The following is a 23,590-nucleotide window of genomic DNA, read 5'->3' on the forward strand; positions in this document are numbered from 1 at the left end:
TACGACTAACTTTATTTAAATACTTGTATAAAAGTTACAAAGCCCTTTACAAAGCTGCTGTCACTTTAAGGCCGAATGCACGGATCCAATACACTGATACACATCTGATATTCTCCCAACTGTTTATGTTCACTTAAGACGTAATCAACTTTGTTTATGTGAATACTTGCCAAAATTAACATTTTGACATCTGTCTTCTTCCATTTTGCTATAACTATAAATTAGTGTTCAAAAAATTCTGGGAAATCATTGAACTTCATGTGACCCTACAAGAGTGATTTCTGATAGGCTTTCTGCTAAACCCCAAACACCTTTTAAAGAAGAAAAATAATCATCCACTGACTTTCAAAGCTGCTACAGAACTGACTTTTGACTTTGTGGACCTTGATAGAAATATAGTAGAGTAAAAAGTACAATATTTGTCTTTCAAATGTAGTGAAGTTAAAGTAATATGTTTCCAGAAAAAAATAATACTCAAGTAAAGTACAGATACTCAAAAAGTGTACTCAAGTAAATGTACTTGGTTACTGTCCACCTCTGTCTTTGAGGACATTCATTAATGATCGGAGAGACATCTATTTGAAAAAGTAGAGGGTTTGAAGGAAAGTGTAATGGTAAAATAAGAAGATCCTTTCTAAAACAATACTTGTCCCTGCACCCCTCATCTCAATAGTGAAATTCTGTTACAATCTATATCCTCTTACAAGAAAAGAAACATTGGCTTGACATGATCCAAGAAACCCAAGCCAAACACATTCATTCAAGGAGAGCAGAGTGTGCTTTGAATTCTTTCTCCTTTCTCTTTTGGAATTCAACCTTTTGAACATTTTTGGAACCAGTCATTACCCAGTGAGTACATGATAAATGATAAATGAGTGAACCAGACCCTATCCAGTGAAACACTGTATACACTACATGTGAAAGAGCACTGCATTGTTTGTGCACAATGTTCAGATAAAATGAATGAAGGGAAATGAAATCATGTCTCAAAAGCAGATCAGACTCAAATTTAGGGAAAATGCACAAAGCAGCACTCAATCAAAAACACAAATCCAGTTTATATTTTCTGAAATGTGGTTTTGTATTTCGGTATACTTAGTGTGATTATGTAGATATATTATTAAAAATGTGATTATATGTACAAATAACATTGGTAATATTTATTAGATAAAGATTTGTGATGAATATGCTACATGGTTTCTGCACACAGGAGAAGATGGTAAGCCAAATATTGAAGTGATCATCTTGGTGTCTACTGGAGCAGCAGCAACATTCCTGTGGATAATGCTTATTCTCTTTATCCGAAAATTAAGAAACGTAAGGACTTTAGATTACACTTTTTATGTAAGCTGTCCTTGTAACTGACTACTGAGTATTATTCTACTACATGAACTTACTATAGGGTTCGAATTTGGAATAGGGTTTGGTTAAATGTCAGTAGCATGTTTTTACTTTAGTAGTACATGTAATGTGTAATACGGACACTGTAAAATATTGCAATATTGTGAAATAGTGTTACAATTGAATTAACTGTTTTCTATTTGGATATATTGTAAAATGTAATTTATTCCTGTGATGGCAGTTTACTCCACTTTTCAGTGTCACATGATCATTCATGCTGATTCTGTGCTCAGGAAACATTATTTTAGCAGTGTTGCTTAATATTTTATCGAAACCACAATACATTTTTTCTGGATTCTTTTATAAATAGAAAGTTCAAAAGAACAACATTTATTTAAAATTGAAGACCTTACAAACATTATAAGTCTTTAAGCTGTCAATTTTGATAATTATAATTATAAAAGTAGATTTATTTATTTTGTATAAAGTATAAATCTTAGTGACTCCAGAGTTTGAATGGTATGTTTACTCTGGGAATGTATTAATGTGCTTCAGTCCACATCAATGCTTATGTACAGTTACCAACTGGTCTTGATTTGCTCAACTGATTTATTTCTATTACTCTGTGACAAACACATAGTAATGGTCTTCTCTAAAAACTCTTAATGGTCTAATGTGTGTGAAATTATCTAATCAGGGCCTAAACAGTCATGCAGCTACATAGGAAGAATGACATTAGCCAAAAAATGTAAAAAAAAAGAAAAGAAAAGATTTGTCTCTGTATTCTGATTTAAGAAATATTTAATTATTTCACCAGCCAAGTTCAGCAGATTTAAAGATGGGGTACCTGTCCATCGTCATGGACCCCGACCAGATGCCCCTTGATGAGCAGTGTGATCGTCTGCCCTATGACAGCAACAAATGGGAGTTCCCTAGAGACCGCCTCAGACTTGGTGATTTTTAAAGATACTTTTCATTCTTTGTTAAACAAAATGTGTTTATTTCCTATTAAAGCAAGGCATGTGATGTAAACAAGAATGAATTTGAGTCATACCAAACTCAAAGGTTACTCTTTTAGAGCTCATGAGTTCACTTTTTTCTCCTTTATATATGAACGCTTCTGTCGTTCAGTCTTAACTGCTCCATGAATTCTCATTGGAGGGTCAACCTCAGCAGGCTGTTTTAATTACAGCCTCACATCTTTCCTGACAGGGCATCCGGCCTGATTTATGAGCCCCCAGGACACAGCAAGCTTATTTAGACACTCTCTCTCTATCTTTTCTCTTTCTGACAGGTAAAACTTTGGGGCATGGAGCATTTGGAAAAGTTGTAGAGGCCTCTGCATTTGGCATCGACAAGATTTCTACTTGCAAAACAGTGGCTGTGAAAATGCTGAAAGGTAACTGTAACATGTTTTAGTGGACTCTAAAAGTCTTTACAAACTATAATTCATATATGAGTGGGAAGAAAAATTGAATTTCTCTTTTTGGTATGTCATTCTGAATGACAGCAGCACTCAAACTTCAAACCTGCAGGAATCATGTTCTTCAGCATGATTTGAGAGTGATCCAAAGAGCATCTTGTGCTTCAATGGAAGCAAAAACATATAACTGTTTATACAATTTACTTATTCGATTAATGAATTTTCAATAGACTAGACCACCTAGACCGTTTGTTTGTTTTACATTTTTATCTTTAAACTTTATGTTTATTTTAATTCCCAGATTTTGATTGGGGTTTCAGACTTTTAGACCCCATTGTATAAGGTTATCAGATCAACAGAAACAAAGTACAAGAACAGAAAGTACTTAGTTGGATAAAACTAACATTCCTGTAAGTTTTATTACATCACAAATTTTCTCTTTTAGACAGATATGCTTAGCCTTTTTATGGCAGTATTGAATACATCGATACCATATACTGAATGCAAATGTAAATCAGAGATTGAAAACAGAAGCCTGTCCATGTGGATCTTTTGGTTTTCTTGCATGTTTCTTGAGTTCATATGAATATAATTAGCAGCTGTTCAGGGTATTGCATGCTGTATTTATGTGATTGTCCACAGATATGAAACCTTGGACGAAAGCATACGTAAGTGAACTGAATGTGCAAATACTCACGTAGCGTTTAGCAATGACCCCTGAACAGATGTTTCTTAGATCGCTCTGAACCAGAACCAACATGGTTCACCTTCTGTAATTGGTTAATGTTTATTTTTTTATTGTCAATTTCCAAAATGTCCACTATAACGCAACAATTTTTAATCAACACACAGAATTGATGTCATGCATTAAAGTAAAACAAATAATTTGGTCTAGCAGGACTGTACTCCCCCGGCAGATGTATTTGTCTAAACTCTCCCCGTCTGGTCAACTGTCTGTAAAGCATTTGTTTGGTGATGGTGCATTCTTGTAGAGTGATGAGCGCCGCTCTGGTGGTGGTGTTTTGTCTGTTCTTGATGATGATAAATCTGTCGCTACTTATTGCCACTCAATATTAATCTTCCCTGGGCATTAATCATAGAATGAGAGGCAAGACTGATGCCGCCTCATGCACCACAGGTCAGTTCTTAATAAGAAGCAGTTCCCCTTCATTTGAATCCATTTAAATGTCTACACACATTTTTTTTCCCAGAGTATAATGTGTGAGATAAGCAAACACTATTTCATTATTTTCGTGCTTTTATCACCCCAAATTTAAAATGTCTAAAATACAAAGGAAAAATTTGTCTGTCCTCAGTTTGACATCATGAAAACTTTTCATGCTGGCTTCTCCTACTTTGAAACAAGCTGCGCCAATATTCCTCTCAATAAAAGACTCTGTGAGGTGTCTTTGGTATGAATCATGTACGAATTACTGCTCAACATTGAACATAGCTCTCCTGTGTCACTTTGATGGGTCTAAACCACAGGAAACCTGACGTGTTAAAACAACAGCCTCCCAATTTTACTCCATGACCTCCAAAGGTCACCAGGATAATGTTCCTGCCCACATATTTCCCTAGAATGGTGTACAAACTACTGAGAACCTCAAAAAAGAGAACCTCTTTCTCTCGTTCAAATACTTTAGAAGGTTTATAACAATGTTGCCTCCAGATGTTGATCTGTGCTCTATAATTTATGGTGTGCATTATGTTGTCTGTTTAAGGTTCCTTTAAACGCAATTACAGGCTTTGAACTTTCATTTTATACTTTTCAGTGATTTCCATGCGGGAACTTGATGTTTATCCTGATTATCAAAGGGCTGCTCAAACTCAAATTCAAAAATAGATCATAGGTTTAATGAATTTAAATATTTGTTTTAAATATAGTTTTAGCATTTTAAATTAACTATGTCAAGACATTAATAAAAAAAAACTCTTACTCATTTGAAAAAACAGAAACAGTAATTGATAGGTCAGCCTTTCGGCAGGAGAACAGAAATACAACAGCATGCTTGAGATCACCGCAACATAATCATACATCATTCATTCCCTAACATTTCAAACAAAAACCCTTTTGGACCATGTAAGACATTCCATTAATTCGTTTTTTCCTCTTATCCTCTTCCTCTTCACTCAACAGCTGGAGCTACAAATAATGAATGGAAAGCTTTAATGTCTGAACTGAAGATTCTGATCCATATTGGTCATCATCTCAATGTGGTCAATCTGCTAGGAGCCTGCACAAAGCGTGGAGGTAAGAGGAAGTTGATCGAGAGAATTCAGCCTTGGCGACCATTTCTCTGTTTTTACGTTTGTTTGGTGTACGATCAGGTCCGCTAATGATAATCGTGGAATTCTGCAAATATGGAAACCTTTCCAACTACTTGAGAAGTAAGAGGGGTGACTTTGTGGTTTACAAGGTAAGCAGTATTGTCTCTTGTTCATTTCAGCAGTGATTTGATGATGCATGATATTGACCGGCGCATGTGATGATAACATCCACAGTCTCAGGATGGTAAGGCTCTGCGTTCCAGCTCCGGGTGTGATCTGAGCGAGCTCATCAAGCGGCGGTTGGAGAGCGTGGCTAGCACCGGAAGTTCAGCCAGCTCCGGCTTCATTGAAGATAAGAGCTACTGCGACTCGGAGGAAGAGGAGGAAGGTAGCGGCTGAGTGTCTTCCTTCCCCTTTCCCCTCCTCCCTTTCAATCCTTGCCTCACCTCCACCCCACCCTCTCTACTCTCAAGGCTCCCCTCATTGTTTTTTCCCCCTCATTCTGATAGGTGGCTTCCTCAGGGATTCATAAATACAACTGATATTTTGCTCAAGCCACTGTCACCTACTGTGCGCAGAGCTTTTTCTAATTTCCTGCCGAAAGACCAGAGCTAGTCCGCTGTGGGTACATTGGGTCGTGCTGTCCCATGCCGGTTATTTCTGGTTTGATAAACTGTTTACTCAGGTGGATGACCCACCCTCAAGCCCCTCACTTGAGTATCATTGACAAACTGCACGTTGCAGTCTGCTCCAAAAAAAGAAGCCATGTTTCATTGTCTTCCTTTCGGATGTGTCTGTAGTAAACAGGAGAATTATGACTTTAAAAAACTGTTATTAATAGATTAAGAGAACATCAGACTTGATATACAGCACACATTTGTAGTAGAAGAAATTCTTAGAAATTCTAGTTCTTTATTGCATAACTAAACAATGGTTTTGATTTAGCTCCTAATAGCCTTTTACCCTTGTCTTGCAGAGCAAGAGGATTTGTACAAGAAAGTGCTCACATTGGAAGACTTGATTTGCTACAGCTTTCAAGTGGCTAAAGGCATGGAGTTCTTGGCTTCGAGAAAAGTAAGAGTCACGCTTTCTCTACTCAGGATTTCAACGAATCATTGCATTCTTAGTTTGTTGTGGCAGATCATTTTAATACAAATTTCCTTTTAAAATAATTCTTTGGTTTTTTGTTTTATAGTAGTAATCAATCTCCTTATTTGACAGCTCTTTTAAAAGATTTGTCCAAAAATCCAGAACCTAAATTACTCTATTGATCCACCACACTCATTTACACACATCTCGCAGATGAGATTAATTACCACATACTAAAGATGCGGTTTAGCGTATGTGGTTTAATCTCACCTCAGGTCAGAATTTCCCCGATGGCAGTTCCACGTGTTTTACATTATCACAGCTTTCCATCATGTGCTCTATCTGACAGTGCAGTGCCACACATGGTTCAAATAAGACACAAAACGCGTCTTCACTACAGCCCTTTTCCTGGTCAAGACACTAGTTATCTTATCCTGCTTTTACAATAAACTGATAGATAAAATATGTAGAATAAAATCTAATAGGATATCCCTTTTATTTCTCTTAAGTGTATTCACCGTGATCTGGCCGCACGAAACATCCTGTTGTCTGAAAACAACGTTGTGAAGATTTGTGATTTTGGACTTGCAAGAGATGTATACAAGGACCCAGATTATGTTCGTAAAGGAGACGTAAGTGTGCAGTATAATCCAATTACTTCATATCGGCCACGGATACATGGTGCATTGAGTCTGTATAATGCACACAGTGTTTTAAATCTACTTAGTGTGATGGACACAAATGATAAGAGTCCAAAAACCACTGACACTGTGAATGTTCATCTGGAAAAGGATAAAATAATTCTGTTAATGCCAAGAGTCTTTGGCGTGCTGTTAGTCATTTTATAAGCCCTGATAATATTATTCTGGTCAAAGGATGTTTTCTTGTGGTCAAGTTTGAGCCAAGACGTCACACAGATTGTATAATCAAATAGACAGCACTTTATAAGCTGCACGTTTTTGAATGTGAAATAATATTGTGAGTCGTTCCTTTACAGGTGAGAGTGGCGCTAACATTGTCCGCTTATCTTTTGCCAGGCCAGACTTCCCTTAAAGTGGATGGCGCCAGAGGCGATATTTGACAAGATCTATACTACTCAGAGTGACGTGTGGTCTTTTGGAGTGCTCATGTGGGAGATCTTCTCTCTTGGTAAATACCATTGCTGTCCTAAGAGAATAATTCACATCCTCTTTATACATCTATTCACTGGAGACACACACACAGAACTCTTGCAACAGTTCAGGAACTTGTAGCAATTAGAAGAGTTTAAAATACTTTTATTTTACTTTTTGACTGTTACTGGAAAAACAATCTTGATTTAATATTTTGGGGGAGATTTGATTATGAAACAATCAAAGAATAACTCTAGCTTTTATGAATTCAGGCCGTCAGTTCTTGGAACAATGCTTTCTGCTCTGAGGTTTTCCATGAAACAAAGTTTTCTTCCCTTCCTTTTTTTCTATACAGAAATGTTTCTTAGACTTTGTTTGTTTGCTTTACTGGTTCAGTGCATTTTACACCAAAGCAAAAATCTCAGACAGGATTCAGCACCCACCAAGTTAAACACATGGAGTAGGAAGGCAGCTCTGCACATGCTGTGCTTCATCCAAATGGAAATAAAATGAACTCCAGGGTCCTCAATCAAAGACACCTGGCACAAACCAGGCTGCTCATGAGGTGCCCTGCGCTATCAACCTCCTCCAGATGTAGAGGGCAATAACTGTCAGCTGCTGTTAAATTTTCCTTTGGGAACAAAATGGATTGCGTTGTCAGCTTGAAAAAAAAACAAAACAATTTTCATTCCACAAGTGCAACAACATCTGTGAACTTCAGCGCTGTGTCTTTAAATAATAAATAGAGGTCGTAAAACAGAAGAATCATCTTCCATTTGATCAGGTTTCATTCCAAACCAGAAATGTAAACCCACAGTTACCAGGCAGCATTTAATGTAAATGTCTGCTCCCACAAATGTACTATAACCTTTAATGGTGTATTGTACGGTGTAGCTGTGGCCCCTTTGTCATTAAAGTCTCTGAGCAAACCATTTTAATGTCACCGTTTATACATGTATACATTATATTTTTTATATATATAACCACTATTAACAATTCTACTTTATTGCTTTAGTTTCAAATTCAACATCAAATTGTTCATTACATAGTCTTGTGCTCATTTGGCCAGTAATAATGCAGAAATCAAAAATACAGCATAATCTTAATTATTTATTTAATAACCTTTCTGCGCTCAATTGCCTTTCATTCTTAGTTTCAAATGCATATCGAATGGACCAGAAACCACTGTAAAAATTCACACGGTTACTGTAATGGATGCAAGGAAATCTGTGGGAAAATAGTGGGTCGTCATTTCACACGATGAAATAAAGAAACATTTAGGAAAACACAATATAAATCATAAATTATCAGTGATATTTAAGGAATAGGACCTTAACTGGTGACTCTGAGCTGTCACTACCACTGAGCTGCACTGACTAATGTTGGTGTCAAATAGACTAACACGAAAAGTTTAGAAAAATTATTATTGCTACTTGATAGTGTCCATGGGAGAAAAGTTTGCACCGCTCCCAAAGTACACTCTCACGTTTTGTATTGTGGATTTGAATTTCTTGTCCCTGTTTTTCTAGGCACTCAACATCTACAGCACTATATTTACAAAGTTGCAGGATATTTCGAGTGCAGTTAATGTATTTGTTTTTAATGACTACCTAATCTCTGTCAGAAGGGGGTTTAGATCATAGTTTAATGAAAGATTGACCCTTTCTGAGATTCATTGTTATGATCTGCATATTTTAGTGGTTATCAGATATTATTCAAAGGATTACAGTCAAGTAAATGAAAATATTGTTTCATGAATCATGGTTTTTGCAAGTGTGCAACAAAGTCACATCAGTCTGCAAATTCACACTGTCTTAATAATTTAGTGGTTCTAGAGAAAAGGGCTTTGCGTAGAGTTTCCGAGTTTAGTGGACTGGCCTCATCAGCCCCACTGATGCTGATTATGCCTAGGTCTTTCCATTGATCTCTCCTAACCCACTTCACAGTTTAGTGAGTTTCTTGTCAGGCCCTTTGAAGTGGCCAGAGCTCTATTTCATGGAAAAGTCTTGATAACCCCATTATTCTCTTTCTTCTCCCCAGGTGCCTCCCCTTACCCTGGCTTACACATTGATGAGGAATTCTGCTGCCGACTGAAGGAGGGCACCAGGATGAAAGCTCCTGAATACTCCTCCTCTGAAATGTAAGGATAGCTCTGCTTATGTCACTAATGTCAGACAGTCCTACTGTGAAAAGGATTTGTTAACTATGCATGCAGTTGTTATTACTTCAAGTGTTAGTGCCAATACACTTTGTTCAATATGTTAGGTAACATAAAATTAATGTAATATAAACACATCAAATATCCATTTAAAATCATATATTATATTATATTATATTATATTATATTATATTATATTATATTATATTATATTATATTATATTATATTATATTATATTATATTATATTATATTATATTATATTATATTATATTATATTATATTATATTATTTGCATGTCTGTTATCTGTTCTGGAACATGCCTCTATACCTAGAGTATACATCTTTTAAGGTATTTATTTGATGAAATCTCTCTAAGTAAATTCCTTCTGTGTGATGTCTGGACTTTTATACAAACTTGAAGTGACTTTATTCCTACAAAACCCTTCAGGGTTATTAGCTGAAACCTGCACTCTGGGGGAAAAATCCTTTCCTATCGATACAGTTGAAAAGAGCAGAAATATCTAATTTCATTGCTTTGACACGAGACTGAAGCTTTAAATGGAAACAGATCAATTATTCGCTGAGTAAAAGTAAAGGAGCAGCTTCTGATTGGCAGTTAGTTTATAGTGCAGTTGATGTGTGTTAGGTATCCATTACTAACTTACACCAATGCAGCTGAAACTCAAGCTCACATTAAAGGCTTCGGTCTACCTAGGCAGCATGGGGTGGCCAAACACAGTGGCAGGACCCCTGGGCTTCAGACAGGGAAACCCACCGTGAAGATACTCCCATTGTGGTTACAGGGTTAGAGAGCGAGCCAAACCAAAATCTGAAAGTTTTCAGATGTAACAAGATATAAGAGAAGGGGTCATGGTATCAGTTTTAAATGTGCTAAGGAAGTGAAGTGGACAACTTCAGATTAGTGTTACTTATAAATGAGTACAGAGAACTGAGTCCCCTCGATCTGAGAGAGAATAATGTTCTGTTCTCAATAAGATCCCCTACAAAGTGCTCTACTCAATCTTTGTTTTAAACTATGGGCTCTTTCAGGATGGTCATTTTTCATATTCTGTAGCTGTATTAAACCCTCCACCTTAAACATGTGGAAACCTGAACAGAGCACTTATTTTTAAAACGTAATGCAAGTCTCAAATTTTCAATCGCACACGCCAAGTCTGGCTAATTGAACATAACAAGAGGTCATGATTGATGCCGATTGGAGATGACCTACAAAATGCAGTCCAGACCTCAGACCTGAATTGAATGTGGCACTCATAAATACAGCCATTCTGGTGCCAAGTCCATTTAGCTTCAAAGAACATGTCAACTAACATTCCAGATAAGGGTCGATTTAATATACTGTATCACCTGAATGTTGTTTTGAAGGCAGTAGCACAGATAACACTGCTCTTCAACAGAGCAGATATGTTGATCAAGTTATTTACTAGACTCAGGGTAAACATTACTTTATTCCTGACCCCAAAAGGGACCCTGAATCAACCTTCTATATTGTGAATGATGAAAAGGAATGTAATTCAGAAATCAGGAGTTTGTCCAGATCATCTGTCCAGACTGATTCACCCATTATGATTCACCCATAATGATGATCTGGTTCCCTGCTATCCCACAGGCTCATAACTATTCAATACACTGAACTAAACGCTATTGGCTTTCATTAATGTATTTCCCATTCATCTCCATGAAGTATGCCATAGTTTGAGCACAGCTTGATGGGATATAGAACATCCTGGTGTATCGTTGGTTTCAGAGGAACCACTATTCGCCAATTTTCTGGACTTCCTGTTAGTTTAAGGAGTCGCTCCATCTGGATTCATTAAAATAACCATTTTAGAAGTCCTGCTTCCTCTTGCTAATCTCCTACGCAGCCCACGAGAAGAATACCACTTCTCTAAAGACTACCGAATTCAAACCCTGATGAATATATATGGTGATTAGTGTAAGGAAGTAATGAGTCATCGACTAGAACAATAATTTTTCCATACTCCAAACTGCCCGATGCCGTGCTAATCAGATGAGATCAGAGAGTTTCATGGTTAACAGGCTTTATTTATATAAGAAGCTGTGAGTGTAACACCACAGTATAAACAGGATACAACTCAATCATTTACTCAAATGGCGGGTTGGTGCATTGACGCCCCAATGTTTCACAACTGAACCTTAGCCTTCAGATAAACTTCATCATTACAGACCACTGCAAAATCCAATAAAGGACCCCAGACGTCCCTTGTGGGGAGAGATGCTGACAGCTCGTGTAAAGCTGGAGGAAGTTCCTCTCAGCACAAACTCTCACCCTGAGAACGGTGCAATGAAAACACTCAGCCTCACTCCTCGTGTCACGCACAGAATATTATTGATGAGTGTAAATAATTGGATAAAGCCGGATTTGCAGACTAACCTAGAGGACAAGGCAAAGGGCGTAATTCATGAGGGTTTGTGTAGCTGCTGAAGAATTGCAATTTATGATGATGGAGTATTGAACACAAAGTTCAAAGGAAGCTCTTTAACATGTGCTTGTTTCTCTTCATAGATATCAAACCATGTTAGACTGCTGGCATGGAGAAGCAGACCAGAGGCCTACATTCACAGAACTGGTAGAGAGGCTAGGAGATCTGCTCCAGGCTAGTGTGCAGCAGGTACTTTAGTAGATCTTGTTCATTTTATTATCCTTGTGTGTCTTTCCAACAAACTGTTTTTAAAAGTTTAAAGACTGACCACAGCAAAACCACAAGTGTTTTTATGGGAGATGCACTACCATTACACAGGAAAACCATGCCAGCTTTTAACAGTTAGTCACAGATCAGAGATGAATACGTTATTCATGTGATTCAGAGGGAATTTAAATTCAATTTAAGACAAGTAACTCATGAAGTCAAATACATTTGTACTCTACCATTCAAATGTTTAGGGTCGGTAAGATTGTTTGTTTAAAAAAAAAAAAAGTATCTTATGCTCACCAAGGCTGCATTTATTTGATCACAAATGCAATAAAAAACATAATATTCTGAAATATTATTGCAATTTAAAAGACTTTAATTTATTTTAAAATGTAATTTATTTCTGTGATGCAAAGCTGAATTTTCAGCATCATTTATTCAGTGTTCAAGTGTCATATGATCCTTCAGAAATCATTCTAATATGCTGCTTAAGAACAATTTCATCTTATTATCAATGTTGCAGTTTGTGACATTATAAATGTCACTTTAGATCAATTTAATGCATTTAATTTCTCTTAAAAAACACCTTTTCACTACTTTTTAAAGGTAGTGTGTTAAATCAAATACAATCCTAAACATGAAAATATTACATATACTTACAGACATCCCGTATTCTCAATTACAGACTTATACAAATTGTATCTCCTAGACCAAGCACTTTAAATGCTGAAATTGTGAAACTTGCTTTGTGAAAGTCATTGCCTGTACTATTCAACATAATATCTAAGAAAAAGAAATGTAAAAATCTACAGTTGTCAAACTTTTGAGGGTAAAGTATGTTCTGATACATTATTCTTAGTTTAAAAAGAAAAGGTAAGGAATGGATTTGATTTTTAAAAAAATGTCTTGAAGAGAAGATTTGGTCTCAGTCAAAAGGCACAGCACTGAGATCAAAACCTATTCTAAGCCATCTGAATTGGAAGCCCTCCAAACGCCCTCTCTCTCACATAAGGAATCAAGCTTAGTGTACTGCCTGGACCGTCCCTAATAACATCATCTCCATAAAGCATATTCACACATTCCCCTGCAGATTTATGTATAGATTCCTCCAGAATCCTATAATACCATATGCAGGGTGATGTCACAGTTTTAAAATGAGCTGTGTTTTTAAACACTTTGTGTCTTTTAGGAGGGAAAGCATTACATTCCAATCAACACAGTCCTGTTGATCAAAGCAGACCCCTCAAACCCAAGTCCCACAAAGGAGACCTCCTCCAGACCTGTCTCTCTTAGAGACTCCGGGATGGCTTGGTAAGATAGCTCTATCTTATCCATTCACATTTACGCTCAGTCTGATCTGTATTTGTATTTCTGTTGTCAAAAATGTCATCATGTCAGTCTGTATGTCATCATGAGGACTATGTTAAGCTTTTTAGAAATGTGCATTGTGTAGATTAGTTCTATCGTTTTCTGGTTTCCGTACAGCACTTTTTCCTGTTCCAACCAAACATGCTCCCACACTTCATCCCAATGGCCTTCATTTGAATGTTTTACGGGTGAAGGAAAGCACTAATTGTTTCTTGATAAGGAACAGTCTTCTTGGCATTAAGGGCCCCTCTAGGAATTTCCTCTTGTACCACAAATGCAGTTTCAGGATTTATGCCTACTTAAGATAATATTTATCCAACTCTTGTGTTTCCATGGGTCCTTCTAGTATATTTGTAGATAATAATATTGAAATGGTGCTATATCTATGCCTGTTATCCCTAATGCATGCTGTATTACAAAGCTATTTACCCTGCTGCATAAAATTTAGTTTAAAAGTATTTTATTCAACACAGTATTGAACTTTTACTTGGAAACTTTGATACCAAACACAACCCTCTTATTCTAGTATGTATTTGATTGAATTTCCAGACATGTCATTAGAAACTTTCTGTACTGATCTTATGCCGTTTCCTCCGAGGAGGCACTGGAGGCAATGACTTCACAAAAATAATCGATATTACAAAAGTAAAACAAGGCAAATATAACAAAATAAAATCGCAAATGATAAATGATGTCGTTAATGAGAAGACTATTTAAAAAGTAAGTAAGCCACTCAGCCACTGAGATATATCACCCCTTTCTCATGATGACTGTGGACGTTTATGTTGAGCAGCTTGGAGAAATTAAAGTTAGATCTTCGTGTCTGTGACAGACAGTGTTTACCAAGCTTGATGACTGCTGAAAATAAGTTGACTATTAAAAAGAAAAAGTAAATATTACTTCACAGATAATATATGTTTTAAATTGTTACTCTCTTTAGTTATTATTGAATACATGTATGTAAAAGCACCAACCTGATGAAATTTACTTTATACTAATATATAATTATTCAAAAATACAAAAATATAATTGTATTTTGTCTCTCATTTTGTGTAATGTTTATTTAACCAAGGAAATGTATGTGTTAATTGTGTTAAAAATATATATAAATGTAAGGACTTTGCTACCATCGCACACCACTCTCTTATGTGGAGTATTTGATGCTTTCAGGAACATCAAGGTCCGCCCTGCAAGTGTGAAGACATTCGATGAAGTAATCCTGGAGAATGGAACCAACCAGATCCACGAGGTGAAGAGCTTGTTTTTCGCTCTTAAGAAATGGCTTTTCATTTGCACATTACAAAACAATGCAAAAATATAATGTCTGTAGTTGAGTCATCTTTGGTTGTTCACAGGGTGGGCAGTCAGACAGTGGGATAGGTCTATCTTCAGATGACCTGAAGACACTGAAGCGCCTTGAGTCACTGGCCCGACCGCGGAGTTTCATGGCCCGGGCGTGAGTACAGTACATTCAGTCCTGTTTAGACCTTTTGCCTGGCCACATCCAGAACCACAGGAATGGGTAGGACTGTCGGCATATGCCCTGGAGACCCTCCCACTGGGCTGGAATGTAGATGACACAATTGTCATACAGTTTCTCCCCCAAGCTCCACACGACTCCAGTCACTACCCCTTTTCTTTGAGAGACATGCCTGCACGAGAGTCTCTAAAACAATGGCACAGTGGAGAGATATTGCCTAAGGTGACAATCTCAACAGCCAGACAACAAAAGCAGGGCTGGGCGTGTGACTTGTTAAAGCTGGCTGTAAGGTCTGTTGACTAGCATCTTTGTTTGTACTGCCTGGGCTGTAATGGCCGCTGACTCCATCGCTGAAACAGATATGGCATTTTGCCATTTTAAACAATAATACACATTGAATTATGCCTTTATTTTATTTGAGTGTTTAGTAGTGTTAGAGACTAAAATATATTTTCTTTAGGATCCTGGTGTTTTGGCCACAGAATGTATACAACTTAAATATATTGACTGACTGATACAAAAAATAGATGGTTAAAATGGTTAAATGTCAGTTCTCGTCCTCGACCAGCCTAATCATTTATTAACTACAGACTAAAGTGTGCCGGGGTCTGAGACAACATGACTTGTTCATAAAAGGGCCCCAGGGCAAATGGTGTTGAAAACTAAAGCAAAGGGGGGCTTTTAAGTTATTAATGGAAAGCCATTGGGCTGGATTAGCCTTGGTTTTGTTTAACCGTTTGAGATCTGAGACGCCGTTTATGGTCTTCCAATGTGGCAAAGGCCAGGGTTAATCTACAAAGGTTATCCTCTAAATTGCATTCAGGGCCTCATGGACTATACGGCATCCTAATATTTGCAGGCAACAGTTTGCACCACCAATTGCAGTTAGACAAATAGTGATAATCTCTTACTGATTGGAGGTTTATGACTCAGACCTGGAGAGGTGGAAGTGGTTAACTAATGTCCATGCTGTTTAAGTGTTCAGTCTAAACATGCCATTGGCATTAGATATGGGTAGTGGAGTAGTGGTAAAACCACAATGCCAAGGCTATATTATATGACCTTCATCTAAAAAATGATCTTACTGTGTCATATACATTTTTATATTTTAAAGAAATACATACTTTTATTCAGCAATGACTCATTAAACTTATCAAGAGACAGTAAAGACTTAAAATGGCAGCTAAAAACAAATGTTTGCCATCACAGCAATAAAATAAAACATATATATATAAATGTATTTTTTTAATAGAAAAATTATTTGAAATTGTAATGTAATACTATTATTGAGTTGGTGAATACAAGATTTTGATGATGCCAAGTCAACATGTCATTATTACAAAATAAGTCCTGAATCTTTCCTAATAATTATATTATCTTAAAGCTTCTGCTAAGAGAAATGTCCACTAAAATCTACAAAACATTCAGCCTACTGTAGTAACAAGAGGCATACTGTAACAATATCATAATAATATTTATCATACTAAAGTTCATTTTCACTATAATCAATATCTGAGATGTGAGCAAATCCATAATGTTACGTAAGAGACACAAAAGTAGTGCCAGTTTTATTCAGATGAGGGATATAGATGAGCATTGCTCTGGACATCAGCGAATATTAGGAGGTATCAGACTGTTGAATGCTGTGATCAACCAATCAAAATTGAGTATTCCAGAGAACGGTGTAATAAGTTTTAATAACACCACCCCCCTACCAACCCTACACCATAAATACAGCAGCAGGGAAGATTATAGAGCTTGGTTGTCTCTTTCTATGATTGATGAGCCAAGATTGACTGCAAATGAACATAATCAACAGGTATTCATTAAAAACACTCTGTCTCGCCTCTGTCAGCACTCCCCCGTCCTGCCATGTCCAATGCCGTCCACATCCTAGCCCCGATATGATAAAAAGCTGGGCACAGCCTGCAACCAGCTGGCGAAGCCATGCACAGGTTGCCATAGTCACAGCCATGGGAAAAAAGAGCCACTCAGTGTATGTAGCAAGGGATGTATATATTGTAAAGACGCGGCCCCTTCCAAGGACCCACTCAATCATTGTCACCTTTGACCTTCTACAGATTTATTGCTGTCCAAGAGTCTCCCTCCACATTGTGCCTCTGGATTCCACCTGGTACTCCCACATTTAGTATGCACATATGTGGAGTGCTTGGCACTGACAGCTCTGCTGCACACTTTGTACGGACCCCAATACATGCCAATCTGTTTCGTATAGATATTTACTGCAAATGATCATCACTTTAGACTAAAAGCAATGCAAACTAGCAGATTCCCTCCAGGTATCTGACCCAATGACCCCGGATGAAGATATTATTGGAATCATAGCAATACACAGGGCAACGTTTACATCCACAGTACAACAAAACTAAATAAAATGCTTGTTTCAATTTGGGTCCATTAAAACCCATTTGCTTCTTCCACAGGATGAAGAGCAAAAGCAAGGAGTCCGTTCTGCTGGAGGGTGAAAAGGAGAAATACCCAGCGCTTGTTCCCTCTCTAGACCTGAGTCTGGAGGACTCCTCTCTTGACCCGGAGCTGGAATGTCATAGCCCACCTCCAGACTATAACTATGTGATCCGTTACTCCACACCACCCGTCTGAGTATGTCTGCACTTGTAAGCCACCAGAAGTCTGATTGTTTGGGTGCACATTCTATCTATTTTTTTATTTTTGTATTTCTTTATTCTGATAATGAAATGGTCATTCAGAGTTTTAGATTTCCTCTTTCTGTGCTCCTTTTTAAGGTAGTGTATAAGTGTATGAGTACAGCTACGGACCGCCTCAGGTATTCCTGCTGTCTACTGTGAACACAAAAGGAACATTTTATTACAATAACGGCACTGTTTTCCCCAGTGAAATGGCATTCTTCATACAGAATGGTGGCTAATTATGAAATCAGTTGTTCAGTGGTTAGAAGGAGAGGACAAAGGCAATCCTTATTTTATTTCTAGGTAAATATTTTATTGAAATGAAAACTGGAATTTTGGTTATGTGATATTTTATTTTTATTTTGCTAAAATTATTATTTCAGAGCTCACTAAAGCTCATTCTTTTCTTTTTTTAGGATAATAAATATTTTTCTTTAGAACAGATTTCACTCGCATTTCACGCAACTGTCAGACAAACTGTCAAACAAAGACCACAGATCATGAATAATTGAATGTGCGGTCTTTCTTTCCCAGAACTCAATCTGAAATCGCAGGACACATTGATCATCAACACTTAGGATGCACATTGTGTTTCCATGTTCTGTCGCGCCAGTTCGAGGGCCGTTTTCCTGAGTCTTGCCCAATGAATCTAAAATGAATCACTTATGTTCCCGCATATAGTATTTTTATCTGGCAAAAGGTCATAGCGTTCATTCAAGACATTCTTCTTACATATAGCAGGACAGAATGGCTCATGGGTGCCTAACATCCAGTCTATCACTGTGAAAGTGGCTTCAAAAGCCTTAGCAAGTAAATTATTCATGCACATTTAATAGGAAACATTCTGTTAATTATTGATCAAATGTGGACCATGATAAAAAGGCCTTGCTCTGTTCAACAATAGTTACACTGCATTGTGTACTTTCCATATTTATGTTGTTTACACTACTGTATGTATAATAGCATGTAACAGGTTGTGCAGCTATTAACAGAGGAAGGTATTCTGTTACTAATTCAGTAGTTTGTGCTAAAATACTACTAAAGCTTGCAGGGCAGGCTATAAAGTTTTCAACAGGCTAGCCACTATATAAATGGACATGGATAATTATAGTAGAAGCATGTGCACACACACACACATGCAAGGGAATAACTTCTTAATTATTGTATGCAAGTAAACCAACACTGTGGGATGGAATGGGTGGGAACTCATTGTATTGGTTAAACCAGATTATATTGACAGTTGTAAAAGTGGTTAGATCCATTATCGCTAACAATTATTGTTTTTAAGTCCCTACATTCATAGCTGATGTATTGTCTTCCAAATAATGAAATGTATATACTGCCAAATGATGCTTTCAATAATGCTGTTATGTTGACTGATATTTGTGAAGTTAAATTGTATGCACTGATATTTTCTACATATATATATTTTTTGTATTATAACTGTATTTTAATATTAACCAAGCATAAATAAAGATCTATATATTTATATATAGCACATTTTCAGAGTCATGATTGCATTTGTACTAGTACATGCTTGTATTTTATGGATAATATATCTAATGAATAAAATTGCACAGAATTAATTCAATGACACTGTACAGTAATTTTCTTCCTAAAGCATCATTTCCAATAGGTCTTGTCTATGCATATTTCCAGTAAGGTTTTGCTAACTATTTGGATTGTTGGTGAAGATTGTCTGTGTGTCATGTTTGCGCTCCTCCGCCTGCTTCTTGGCCACAGAGATACATTTCCTGAGCGGGGGGAGGTGACGGCAGTCTGTCTGTCACCAGGACAATACCTCTATGAGCAAGAAAAGGAAGGGCTTCTCCATCATTCCCATCACAACAGGACTCCAAACACTAAACTTCCTAAGGGCCAACAGTGCCCCCCAGCTTTGGCACTAAAACGCCAGAGGTGAATGTTGTTGCTTTTTCTGCTTGTCATCGTGGAGATGTACAGTGTTTACAGTACGCTCGCTTTATTGATTGTGGATTTGTGGTGTGTTAATGAAGGCTCTGAGACATGTAAACTGATTCAGGAATATAAAGTATAAACAAACAAGGGAAGGATGTTGGGAGGGTTAGGGGTCATCATAATCTGGCTGCAAGCACAAGCACGACATTCACGCACAACTCATATTTTTCCACACTCACAGGAAGAATATAGTCTCCGAGCGCTGCAGCTAAGAGTTCTCAATTTCATTTGCAATAAATTAATATGAATATTACTGCTGATTATACATTTCCATGATCATAATTTCCATTTTATTAACATAGAAACAGTATTATATTATGATTAAGTAATATTTTGTATATTTTATATTTTATGTATACACACACGCACACACTTGAGCATTTCCCTATTTAAATCCATTTAAATTCAAAACTATTTTTTTTTAAAAATGAAATAGGCAAATGCTTAAGAGTCTATGATTGGATCATTATTGCTATGATTATGCATGTTTCTAGCATGTTGTAAGTTTGGCAAAAGGTGTAGCTTTTCATTTCTAAAGCAACCATGTAGAAAGACAATACACATCATGGCCATATTCCAGAATGAAATTGTCAAGATTTTCACACATGATTTGGCACTTAGTTCATCTTAAATTCATTGAAAATCTTTGGGTGCCAATTCATGTGTGAAAATGATTCCTTATTTTCAATCCCAACCATTCTTTCACAATTTGAGCCTGATGAATAATTGTCATTTTCACCTTGGAATATCCTAAAAAAGGGGGATTTTCTATTTATTTATTTCTTCATCTAATTACATTGTTTAGAGAAACAAATTGATTAAAATAATAATAATAATAATAATAATAATTAATATATATATATATATATATATATATATGGACAGTTAAAAACTAATAATAAAAATAATAAAAATACATGAAATGACATGAATTTTTTTCTTCTTCATTCAATCAATGGTTTCAGGATTTTAAAAAAAAAAACTTTGTATGAAGATGATTCTCAACTACGTTATGAAAGATATAATGGAATGAGTTGATGTACCATTTGAATTGTATGCAATATGTGGGTAAACTTACCATTAATGGGTCGTCATTTTTAACTAAACAATGACAATGTCTCTGTTCTTGGGGCAACTTAATGAAAAAGAACTGTAATAATTGCCAACATCTTTATAGTAATATGATAACATATAATAATATAAATATATATAAAAAAGTGTTGCGTTTATAATTTTGTTCTGTGTAATTTCTTTCCATATTTACCTATGTCTCCTAAAATGCCTGTTTAACATTTAAGTCCTGGTGTCCTCTACAGTAATCAATGCTCTGTTTCGTAACAGAAAGTCACTTTATGACTAGAAACCCCATAGCATTTCCATGAGATGTTGATTTATGAAATTGAAATGTTAGATTTAAATGATAAGTAAATATCAGAGAATATCACTGATAACTTTGATCACTAAATTAATGTCAGTCATTTTAAAGACCAAGGAGAAGTTGTTGTTATGGTGAAATATTTGGTATCTCTGAAAAGGCCTGAATGTACTTTTTACAGGACATCCTAACCCTAAAACTGTGGCATGTATGGTCCGAGATGTGTATGTCAGAGAAATTCACTTAAATATAAGGTCCACTAGAGAGGACAAAAGGCTATTCCTGGGTTCCAGAAGGATGTGTCTTTCCTCATGGTAGTAGTTTTATGCAGGTCTTGACTGCAATATATGTCCAGATCCCTTCGCAAAATGAGTTCAGTTCTTTTAAAGGTCCTTGCAGCAAAAGAATCAAAATCCACAACGACACTGACACATTTTGTCTGTGTTTTTGCCACAAAATTATGTTATTATGTAAGCAAATACTCTCTTTCTCCAACTCTCTCACCCACTCACATACAGTATGGACACACACTCGCACATAAACGTGTTGTTAGCGCTGCTCTGAAAATGTTATCAGTAAAATAGTTTTATTTGACAGAAATCACATATCTCATTAGTGAGGTAATAAGGTAATAGTGACTGTTCATGAAGCAGATAAACGTACAGTTTCAAACAGACCGCAGTGGTCATTCACATACGCATCACTCTCTCTCTCTCTCTCTCTCTCTCTCTCTCTCTCTCTCTCTCTCTCTCTCTCTCTCTCTCTCTCTCTCTCTCCCCCCCCCCCTCTCTCTCTCTCTCTCTCTCTCTCTCTCTCTCTCTCTCTCTCTCTCTCTCTCTCTCTCTCTCTCTCCCCCTCTCTCTCTCTCTCTCTCTCTCTCTCAAAAATCTTCTTCTTTTTCTTTCGGCTGTTCCCTTCAGCGGTTGCCACAGTGAATCATCTGCCTCCATCCAGTCCTATCCTCTGTATCCTCTTCTCTCAGACCAACTACCTTCATGTCCTCCTTCACGACATCCATAAACCTCCTCTTTGGTCTCCCCCCCCCCCCCCTCCCTCTCTCTCTTCTCTCTTTCTCTCTCTCTCTCTCTCTCTCTCTCTCTCTCTCTCTCTCTTTCAAAAATATGGTATTAAAATAGAAGACAGTTATTTTAAACTGTAACAACATTTCACAATCGTCATGTTTTTTCATCAAGAAAATAGTGAGTACGGCTAACTGTGTAAAAATCTGACCCCAAACTTTTGAACAGTAGTGTATACAAAGACACTGGATGTCATAAACTATACCAGAACTATAAAACCCTGTTACCAGGATTTGTTTGATTCCTTCCTAGTATAATATGGGATTGTGAATTGTAGTTTTATAACTTTATAGCTTATAATGGAATCTACTAAAATTATCTCTGAGGAAAAACATCATGCATCTAATTAAAGGCTCTTAACTAATGGGACCGTTTTGCTTTTCTTGTTCAACAATGTGCAAATCCCTGCCAGAGTCCCTTCCAAAGGAAAACAGCCCCCCGGTGACAAAGATGCTTCATTAATCACTAAAACAGAGGTGGTATATTGGGGCTTTTGGGATACTGCCAAAACTCATTCCTGCAATCAGTGGCAAAACAGAATGCCTTGAAATCCTATCATACCCCATTCTCCTTCCTCTGTTACAATTCCCATTAATGGAGTGGTCTTCCCCTCCGCTCGCACTTCCCAGTCCCACTTCACAGGATCAGGGTTGGGGGAAACCACATCCTTACCGTTCACCTAGCTGAGACAATGGAGTGGACTTAATTTACCACAGATTATGGCTTTAGCCCAACTTTTCCCAGAAAGGTAGCGCTGAAATACAAATAGCCCCAAATATGTTAATAAACTCCCCTGATGCCCAAGGGCAGGGTCAAAGAGTTCTGACAAAATCACACAGACTATTTGTCTTAAAATAGTTATCTTAGACTTTGGCCTTCAGATCAAAGTACATTCTTTTTGTCCCCACAGAGCTCCGATGATTAAAAATAAACTATTTATTATATGTCAAGAATTCTGACATTGTAAACAACAATTTAAAAAATCTGATCTACATATGGCAAGCCATTTTGACTTTTATTCATTCACAGGATTTGAATTCATGATATCAACAATACAATTTTCACAAGCTAAAATGCTATTCTTGATATCATAAAATGCTATTCTTGATAGCCAGCAGCCATATCACCCTGTAGCCCAAGACTGGTTTCCCACTGAAGCTAAGCAGGGCTGAGCCTGGTCAGTACCTGAATGGGAGACCAAATGGGAAAACCAGGTTTCTGCTGGTAGAGATGTTAGTGAGGCCAGCAGGGGGCGCTCAACCTGTGGTCTGTGTGGGTCCTAACACCCCAGTACAGTGATGGGGACACTATACTGTCAATGAGCATCATCCTTCGGATGAGACGTTAAACTGAGGTCCTGACTCTCTGTGGTCGTTAAAAATCCCAGGATGTCCATCGATAAAAAGTAGGGGTGTAACCCCGGCATCCTGGCCAAATTTGCCCATTGGCCTGTCCATCATGGCCTCCTAATAATCCCCATATAATGACTGGCGTAATCACTCTGTCTCCTTTCCACCAATCAGCTGGTGTGTGGTGAGCGTTCTGGCGCAATATGGCTGCCGTAGCATCAT

At 37.1% G+C, this 23,590-nt stretch overlaps 1 protein-coding gene across 1 annotated transcript in view; it reads left to right on the forward strand.

Moving 5' to 3' along the window:
• The window catches only part of kdrl (kinase insert domain receptor like), a 45,517-nt gene extending 26,434 nt beyond the window's left edge, over positions 1-19,083 (forward strand). Inside the window, exons 16-30 of the mRNA XM_067457590.1 lie at positions 1,211-1,317; positions 2,159-2,294; positions 2,636-2,740; positions 4,905-5,018; positions 5,096-5,184; positions 5,270-5,423; positions 6,012-6,109; positions 6,634-6,756; positions 7,162-7,273; positions 9,277-9,376; positions 11,945-12,050; positions 13,261-13,382; positions 14,610-14,688; positions 14,795-14,895; positions 17,364-19,083. Coding sequence (XP_067313691.1) covers positions 1,211-1,317; positions 2,159-2,294; positions 2,636-2,740; positions 4,905-5,018; positions 5,096-5,184; positions 5,270-5,423; positions 6,012-6,109; positions 6,634-6,756; positions 7,162-7,273; positions 9,277-9,376; positions 11,945-12,050; positions 13,261-13,382; positions 14,610-14,688; positions 14,795-14,895; positions 17,364-17,541 — 1,724 coding nt within the window. The 3' untranslated portion in view covers positions 17,542-19,083. The remainder of the gene's footprint in view (positions 1-1,210; positions 1,318-2,158; positions 2,295-2,635; positions 2,741-4,904; positions 5,019-5,095; positions 5,185-5,269; positions 5,424-6,011; positions 6,110-6,633; positions 6,757-7,161; positions 7,274-9,276; positions 9,377-11,944; positions 12,051-13,260; positions 13,383-14,609; positions 14,689-14,794; positions 14,896-17,363) is intronic.
• The last annotated feature ends 4,507 nt before the right edge of the window (positions 19,084-23,590 follow it).

This window comes from Pseudorasbora parva, chromosome 11, assembly GCF_024679245.1.
Source record: "Pseudorasbora parva isolate DD20220531a chromosome 11, ASM2467924v1, whole genome shotgun sequence".
Classification (NCBI taxonomy): domain Eukaryota; kingdom Metazoa; phylum Chordata; class Actinopteri; order Cypriniformes; family Gobionidae; genus Pseudorasbora; species Pseudorasbora parva.